The sequence below is a fragment of the Procambarus clarkii genome, chromosome 32 (assembly GCF_040958095.1).
Source record: "Procambarus clarkii isolate CNS0578487 chromosome 32, FALCON_Pclarkii_2.0, whole genome shotgun sequence".
NCBI classification, from domain to species: Eukaryota; Metazoa; Arthropoda; class Malacostraca; order Decapoda; family Cambaridae; genus Procambarus; species Procambarus clarkii.
Window position 1 is genome coordinate 26,836,054 of NC_091181.1, and position 9,729 is coordinate 26,845,782.

At 44.2% G+C, this 9,729-nt stretch overlaps 1 protein-coding gene across 1 annotated transcript in view; it reads right to left on the reverse strand.

Moving 5' to 3' along the window:
- Positions 1-870: 870 nt before the first annotated feature.
- Positions 871-9,729, reverse strand: part of LOC123759307 (uncharacterized) — a gene marked incomplete at its 3' end in the record, with an annotated part of 233,911 nt that continues 225,052 nt past the window's right edge. Inside the window, 3 exon segments of the mRNA XM_069335039.1 lie at positions 871-1,013; positions 7,075-7,098; positions 7,101-7,210. Coding sequence (XP_069191140.1) covers positions 871-1,013; positions 7,075-7,098; positions 7,101-7,210 — 277 coding nt within the window.

Sequence of the window (9,729 nt, forward strand, 5' to 3'; positions counted from 1 at the left end):
GGCAACCAAAATCATTCCAGAGCTAAGTCAACTCTCATATCAGGAACGGTTGAGGGCCACAAAGCTACCAACACTGCAAACCAGGCCAGATCTCATTGAAACTTTTAATATACAGTACTGAACAATTTAGTAGATGTTGATACAAAAAATTTCTTCACATGATCAAATGTAACAAGCAAGGAGCAACGGTTTCAAACTCAACGAGCAACATTGTAGGACTGAGAACAGATGCTTTTTCACAGACAGGCTTATAAACCCATGGAACTGGCTACCCGCCAAAGCCGTAAATGCAAAGACTGTTGAATTTCAAAATCAAACTGGTAAGAGATTATCAAGGCAAATGGGGGTGATCTTCGACAAGCAGCTGGCTTCCTGTCCTCATCGAGGCCACTAGTGTTGGTGGCCCTCAGGTAAACATAATACAGTATGTACACTCTACTAATTTTTGACATTTAGTAATTTAATAATAATATATAATACTGTAATTCATTGTGTTGGGGGACAGGAAGCCAGTGTATTATTGCACATTAGGCTTATATTGAGGTCCCCCCCCCCCCCAAGGTATAATTACCAACCCCACCCAGGATGCAACCCCACAACAAGCTGACTTACTACTGAGTACCTACTTACTGCTAGGTGAATAGGTGCATTAGGTGATAGAAAATGTGCCCAACCCAGTCTGTTTCGCCCGGGATTCAAACCCGGAATTCTCGACTGCGAGTCGAGAATTACTACCAGGACCCTTTAATTTCTGTATGGGATACTCCATTTTCCTGCATCAAAATGAACGTTTTATCTCTCACACTAAGCCCTGTATAAGGTGTGACGTTTATCATGACAAAGTAGAGGTAAAGTGTGATCATTACATACGTTAAGGCAGCCCTGGTGGATGAACTGCATTGTGCCGGCACATCTGCAGGGCGAGATGAGTGTGTCGAGGCCGTCACCTTGTGGGTGGTGGCATATGCGGCACATGGGCATTGATGCTGTTGATGATGATGCTGATAACACTCCTGTAAACATATTTCAAATCTGAATTTTGATGATTTATAAACTGTATAATTTAATGTATCGGCTTAAATCACACACACACACCACATTTTATATTTATATATATATATATATATATATATATATATATATATATATATATATATATATATATATATATATATATATATATATATATATATATATATATATATATATATATACATATATATATGTATATATATATATATATACATATATATGTATATATATTATATTATACATATATATGTATATATATATATATATATATATATGTATATATATATTATATATATATATATATTATATATATATATATATATATATATATATGTCGTACCTAGTAGCCAGAACGCACTTCTCAGCCTACTATAGAAGGCCCAATTTGCCTAATAAGCCAAGTTTTCATGAATTATTTGTTTTTCGGCTACCTAACCTACCTAACCTAACCTAACATTTTCGGCTACCTAACCTAACCTAACCTATAAAGATAGGTTAGGTTAGGTTAGGTAGGGTTGGTTAGGTTCGGTCATATATCTACGTTAATTTTTACTCCAATAAAAAAAAATTGACCTCTTACATAATGAAATGGGTTGCTCTATCATTTCATAAGAAAAAAATTAGATTAAATATATTAATTCATGAAAACTTGGCTTATTAGGCAAATCGGACCTTGCATTGTAGGCTGAAAAGTGAGTTCTGGCTACTAGGTACGACATATATATATATATATATATATGTATATATATATATATATATGTATATATATATATATATATGTATATATATATATATGTATATATATATATATATGTATATAATATATATATGTATATATATATGTATATATATATATATATATGTATATAATATATATATATATGTATATATATATATATATGTATATATATATATATATATATGTATAATATATATATGTATATATATATATATATGTATATATATATATATATGTATATATATATATATGTATATATATATATATATGTATATATATATATATATATATGTATATATATATATATATGTATATATATATATATATATATGTATATTATATATATATATATGTATATATATATATATATATATATATATATATATATATATATATATATATATATATATATATATATATGTATATATATATATATATATATATATTATATATATATGTATATATATATATTATATATATATATATATATATATATATGTATATATATATATATATATATATATATATATTATATATATATATATATATATGTATATATATATTATATATGTATATATATATATATATATTATATATATATATATATATATATATATATATATATATATATATATATATATGTATATATATATTATATATATATATATATATATATATATATATGTATATGTATATATGTATATTATATATATATATATATATATATGTATATATATATATGTATATATATATATATGTTTATATATATATATATATATATACTGTATATATATTTATTTATGCAGTACAGTATATAAAAAGGAGCAAGGAGCAAGCCTAGGCCTCACCCTGAACTCCTCCAAGTGTGAATAATCTCCAACTAGTACATTATAGAGCGAATAAAGGGCATTTTGCTGGATATCCATTTAACCAACTCTGAGGACAGCACACTCCTAGGAGCTCTTCTTGGAGGGAAGGCCATCGACGAGGTCCTGGGTAAGAAGATTGCCAACCTGAAGAGGATGGATGAGAGGATTAAAGAAATTTATGCTCATGATGCCCTTTACCTCATCACCAAATGCTTGTCCCTCCCCCAGGCTGACTTGCTTTCTTAGATGTTCGCAATCTTTCAATAATATTAAATTAGAGGAGTATGACAACTTGCCGAAATCAACGTTTGAAAAAGCCCTCAACCTTTCTCTCAGCGACTCACAGTGGAAACAGGCCTTACTTCCTGTCAGACTTGGGGCCCTTGGCGTTAGCATAGCAACACAAATTGCTGTACCAGCATTCCTGTCCTCTTCAGTGGCATCTGACAACCTGGTGAAGGATGCCCTCCGTACCCATCGGCCACTACCTCGCCACAAATATACCTGTATTCGGTGTGAATTGGGGCAGCAAGGCAGAGAGCCACAGCAATTCGGAGGGCCTGCAGTGTGAGATGAGTGCCGGTTGCTGACATTGTGATTGCCAATAGGAAGTCACCTGCATGGGGAGCTGCTACAGCCCTAAGCAGGGCAGTGTCATGAGGTGATGTTGCAGCTTCTAGGTATGTTGCAGTTTTATGGTCGACAATGCGGTGATCCCAGCTGGACTGCTTGCGAGCTTCAGGTGGTGGTGGTGGTTGGGGTGTTGGTCCTGCAAAAAGAGTCCCAGTAGGGAGCCGGTCGGCCGAGAGGACAGCACACTGGACTTGTGATCCTGTGGTCCTGGGTTCGATCCCAGGCACCGGCGAGAAACAATGGGCAAAGTTTCTTTCACCCTATGCCCCTGTTACCTAGCAGTAAAATAGGTACCTGGGTGTTAGTCAGCTGTCACGGGCTGCTTCCTGGGGGTGGAGGCCTGGTGGAGGCCTGGTCGAGGACCGGGCCGCGGGGACACTAAAGCCCCGAAATCATCTCAAGATAACCTCAAGATAAGAACCCATTTGGTGGTGCAGACCGTAAAGCTGGGATCGTGTACCCCTCCCTGGTGACATAAGGATCAGGTAGGATTTCCCTCACCAGGCTGTCAGATGCCACTGATGAGGACAGGAACGCTGGTACAGTAATTTTTGTTGCTGTGCGAATGCCGATCGATTGCCCCTAAGTCTTCTTCTTCTTGATAGTAGGTGCAGTTTGCATGAAGGATTTGTCCTCCCATGACTGCACCAGTACAGATGTTGGGAGAGGCGTTTATGTTGAGGATGATAAGAGATTCAAAAGTCCTTGTTGCGTTGTGCGCAATAGAGGAGCGGCGACTAAAACAGGTGTATGTTAGAGGGAGACTTGCCGCACCGTAGGGCGGTGTGTTGTGTTTATGGCGTCAGCTGATCCTTGGGGGTGCGACGAGGCAGTTGTTTTCTGTGTTTAGCTGTTGGTGGCGCCAGGTATAAATGTGGCGCGAGTCAGATGTGACCCAATTTGTTGGTCGACTGGAGATATTTAGCAAGTGCTTTGACTATTTGGTATTTTTCTTGTAACGAGTGGTCACCGCCTCCTAATATATGCTCGATGGTAAAGGGTATTTTAAGTGAGTTATGTACTTGTTTGAAATTTACTCTGGCACTATAATGTCGGAAGCAGTGAAGGAGATAGTGTTCGATTGTTTCAGGCACCTGACAGTGGATGCAGAGTTCGTTGATGTCTATTCTGTACTTAGAGCTGTGTGCTGCCAGTTTGGTGTGTCCCAGCCTTAATCTGGTCATCGTTATATCAATTTTCAGTTTTTATATTTGACATGTTTCCAAGTTTCCCATTTCTTTTTAATGGACCCATAGTACAAAGGTGAGCATGACGTTTTCCATTTCGTCGCAAAATCTTGGGTGATGGTATTTTTTAAGGCTCCTTTACGTGCAACATGGGGAATTGGATGACCGGTAATGTGAGGCGTGTTGTGCAATGCTTTGGCTAGTTGATCTACTAGTTCATTACGGAGAATACCACAATGCGCTGGGACCCATTGGATAGATGTATCATAACCGTTCAATCGCCCCTAAGTCTGACAGGGAGGCTTGTTTCCAGTGCGAGTCGCTGAGAGGGCTTTTTCTAACATTGATTTCAGCAGTCTATCGTACCCTTCTAATTTAATATTACTGAAAGATGGCGAACATATAAGAAAGTGGGTCAGCCTGGGGAGGGACAAGCATCTGCTGATGAGGTAAAGTTCATCGTGGGCATCAATGTCCTCAATCCTCTCATCCATCCTCTTCAGGTCGGCAATCTTCTTACCTAGGACCTCGTCGATGGGCTTCCCTCCAAGAGGAGCTCCTAGAAGTGTACTGTCCTCAGGGTTGGTTATATGCAGGTTATCAGGCAAAATATAAAATATCCTTATGTTTGTTGTAGTTGATTTAAGGGCGACGACGATCGTGGGATCGGATGCGCCCCGGTGTACCCGGTAAGGGTGAATCGCGAAGTCTGGAAAGGTGAAACGCCAAGCCAAATCGCGAAGTCTGGAAAGGTGAAACGCCAAGCCAAATCGCGAAGTCTGGAAAGGTGAAACGCCAAGCCAAATCGCGAAACAAGTGACGCCAATCACTGGAAACTAATATGCCATGCGGCAAAGAAACGCAGACAGGCAGATGATTGAGGAACCCCAGGAGTCCCTCAGGTGACAAGCACTGACCCCGCCCCACACAGAGAACACAGGGTAGCCAAACCAAAAACTCGGCCCCAACTAAAACGCAAAAGTTTACCAGTGTTCCCCCGACAGCAGAAGCCGGCCACCCACCACGGCTGAGGGCATACCTCAAGACCCGCCAACCCCCGGCACCTGTCGGCCAAGCCGGCCCCCGAACACCGTCACTCCGCCGGGAGAACCAGCCGGAACACGTAAAAAAAAAAAATCTATCAACAATCCCGTGACCCAAGGTGATGTGTGCGCCAGGCGTCGTACAACCGGACCGTTGAATAAGGATGCCAAACGGCAGTAGCAAAGCCAAAACGTGAAAACAGAACATGATCAGGCGGCTCCCAGGCGGTGTCCTGACGTCCGCTCGTCGTCAAGGTTGAACTAGGAGTCTAAAACATCCTTTATTTGCTCTATTATGCGCTGGTTGGTGGAGGTTATTTCGCACTTGGAAGAGTTCAGGGTGAGGCCTAGGCTTACGGGCTGCTTCCTGGGGATGTGTGTGTGTGTGTGTGTGTGTGTGTGTGTGTGTGTGTGTGTGTGTGTGTGTGTGTGTGTGTGTGTGTGTGTGTGTGTGCGCGCGCGCGCGCACACGTGTGTAAGAGAAATATATGTAGTAGACATAATAGAGGAAAAATAAATTGGTTAGAAAGGCGGAGTCCAAAAGCTAAGAGCCCGATTCTGCAGATCCAAATAGTAAATACACATTTATTTTATCAAATTTAAATTCAATTATTTTATTCATGAAAAGTACATACATAGATGATTTGCAAACATAATGTTGGATTTACATATAGATAGAGCTAGTACATACAATACCTAAAGCTACTAATACGCATAGCGTTCCGGGCAAGGCGTAAGGGGGGGGGGCGGGGGAATTAGGCTAAAACTTAATAGTAATTGGGATTAGGTATAAATTGTGTTGAAAAAAGAGGAATAAAATAAAAAAAAACGGGGGGGGGGAACATGGCAGAAATCATCAATAGTACAAGTTGGATAACAAAAGTATTAAAAAAAAAAAAAAAAAAAAAAAAAACAAGACATGGGTTAACATTTAGGGGGTAAGGTAGGTTACGTGGAGTTAATTAGGTAGTACTTAGTTTTACTCTTAAACTGGTTGAGAGAGGCACAGCCTTTGACATGATTTGGGAAGTCATTCCTCATTCTGGGTCCCTTGATTTGTAGAGCACTTCTAGTTGTATTATTACAACTTGTTACTATTATAAGTTATTACAACTTGTATTTAACAAGGTGGCTTGTTGGAGCCACCGTCTAATATAATACACCAGCCCCGTCAACACCTGCTGGATAATACACCAGCCCCGTCAACACCTGCTGGATAATACACCAGCCCCGTCAACACCTGCTGGATAATACACCAGCCCCGTCAACACCTGCTGGATAATACACCAGCCCCGTCAACACCTGCTGGATAATACACCAGCCCCGTCAACACCTGCTGGATAATGCATAATGGTTTTATCCCATTTATCCCCATGATTTTACCCCATTGGAATTGAAATTGCCCTTCACGCCTCGAAACGTCCATTATCATTATAAATAAAATTATTTACTCATTCACTTGTCTGTCAACCACGTGTCTCTCTACCAGATACTCGTTTACTGTCACACACCTCTCTACCCGTCGCAAAGGTGCCAGGAGACTGTCACCTGGCCGCCTGGCACACACTCACCTGTCCTGGAGTAGGAGGGCACGCGGGGAAGCCCGGAGCAGCGTGGTGTCGAAGCTGCTCTTTGAAGTCCTCGCCAGGTTCCGACCCGCTCAGTGAGGCTGTCTCGATGGCGTTCATCCCCGCCCCCGCTCCACACCTGTAGGAGCATTATGCTGTCAACACTTGCTGGATAATACACCAGCCCCCAACACCTGCTGGATAATACACCAGCCCCGTCAACACCTGCGGGATAATACACCAGTTCACCAGTACCTACTTGGGAGTTCATTATATAACAGAGGAGAACATCCTAAAAAAAAACTGGACATACGAACATGATATTCAATAAATAATGAACGAATCCCAAAGTTTGTAAATTGTTAATGTCGCCCTAGCACCCCGCACCTGGGGGGGAGGCGCCCCCCAGCACCCCTCGCCTGGGGGGGGGGGGGGTAGGCGTCCCCCAGCACCCCAACGCCTGGGGGCGAGGCGTCCCCCAGCACCCACGCCTGGGGGCGAGGCGTCCCCCAGCACCCCACGCCTGGGGGCGAGGCGTCCCCCAGCACCCCACGCCTGGGGGTGAGGCGTCCCCCAGCACCCCACGCCTGGGGGCGAGGCGTCCCCCAGCACCCCACGCCTGGGAGGAGGCGTCCCCCAGCACCCCACGCCTGGGGGCGAGGCGTCCCCCCAGCACCCCACGCCTGGGGACGAGGCGTCCCCCAGCACCCCACGCCTGGGGCGAAGCGTCCCCCAGCACCCCATGCCTGGGGCGAAGCGTCCCCCAGCACCCCACGCCTGGGGCGAGGCGTCCCCCATCACCCCACACCTGGTGGGAGGCGTCCCCCAGCACCCCACGCCTGGGGGGAGGCGTCCCCCAGCACCCCACGCCTGGTTGGAGGCGTCCCCCAGCACCCCACGCCTGGGGGAAGGCGTCCCCAACATTTGATGGGCATCAAATAGAATGAAAAACTATATTTTTGTAATTAAATCTCTTTCTTGCTTTTGGAGAGTGAACCCTTAGGAGAGTTGGTGGGAAGTGAAACCCCTCTACCACAACCCTTGCGGGGAGGTGGTGGGGTAGTGAACCCCTCTACCACAACCCTTGCGGGGGAGGTGGTGGGGTAGTGAACCCCTCTACCACATTCATTTATTACTGTTAAGCTTCAGAAAGCACTCCACTTTGTCCATTATACTTTCGCTGTGAAGCACAAACGGCTCGACTGTTGCCCAGTAGTTCGTGCAGTCGCCCCACAAGAACACTGAGAAAGTCCAGAGACTGCTTCATATTTTGTGCTGAAAACAGGAGAGCTGAGCTATGAACACAGGGTTAAAGGGGGCTCAGTCTAACACTGAAGGAGAGGACCTCCGAGGAAGAGTAATGATCACAACATACAAGATACCGAGCGAAGTAGACCAGGTGGATAAAGGTAGTGTATTTAGCATGAGGGACCACAGGAGGGGACACATGTATTAGGTTACCTGCTGGATACCTGCTTGATGGGGTTCTGGGAGTTGTTCTACTCCCCAAGCCCGGCCCGAGGCCAGGCTTGACTTGTGAGAGTTTGGTCCACCAGGCTGTTGCTTGGAGTGGCCCGCAGGCCCACATACCCACCACAGCCCGGTTGGTCCGGCACTCCTTAGAGAAAACTATCTAGTTTTCTCTTGAAGATGTCCACGGTTGTTCCGACAATATTTCTTATGCTCGCTGGGAGGACGTTGAACACCCGCGGACCTCTGATGTTTATACAGTGTTCTCTGATTGTGCCTATGGCACCCTTCACCAGGTGAGGGCGCTGGAAGCAGAGGTGGTGGAAGCCACCTCCAGACACAACATAAAGAGTAAATAGTGGTGTAAGTTGTGTCCATATAAACAGAGGAAGGAGTGCCCTGGGGAGGCTGAGAGGCGCCAAGAGCCACCCTCGGCCTCCCCACCACAGCAGGGACCGGTGGCCACCACCAGTGCTGGCTCAGCCCTCACAGAAGCACCTCCCCTTTACCACGCCGTTACTCTTTAATACACACAACCTAACCCAACGGAAATATGAGATCAAATATTGTGTATTATGTAGGGTGTGCACTAGGTGTGTGACGTCACTTTGACGTCACACCCGTCGTGCTGGGGAAGGTTGGAGATGGACATGACGCACACCTGGCCCTACCACACACCTGGCCCTACCACACACCCGGCCCTACCACACACACACCTGGACTTACCACCTACTTTAGAGTAGTTGGAATAGCTTGGTGATTAAAGCGGATTTAAAAGGTTGTTGATTCTAGAGGAAGTGTTGCTGTGGTAGCCAGGTATGTCACCAGGCTGTGTGTGTGTGTGTGTGTGTGTGTGTGTGTGTGTGTGTGTGTGTGTGTGTGTGTGTGTGATCCAGAGAGTGGCACTCTGCCATGTTCCTGTGCCCGTCTGGCACTACTCAAGACACCCCTCCGTCCCTCCCGCCTACACTCTCCACAATCTTAAGGGTCATTCACTGTATACGAGCACCGTACTCACTCAAGCACGCGCGCGCACACACACACACACACACACACACACACACACACACACACACACACACACACACACACACACACACACACACACACACACCTGTGTCACAAGCACCACATAAACAGGCCAGACCGAGGCGCAGTAGCGGGCACGTACCCCCACCAGCGGGCACG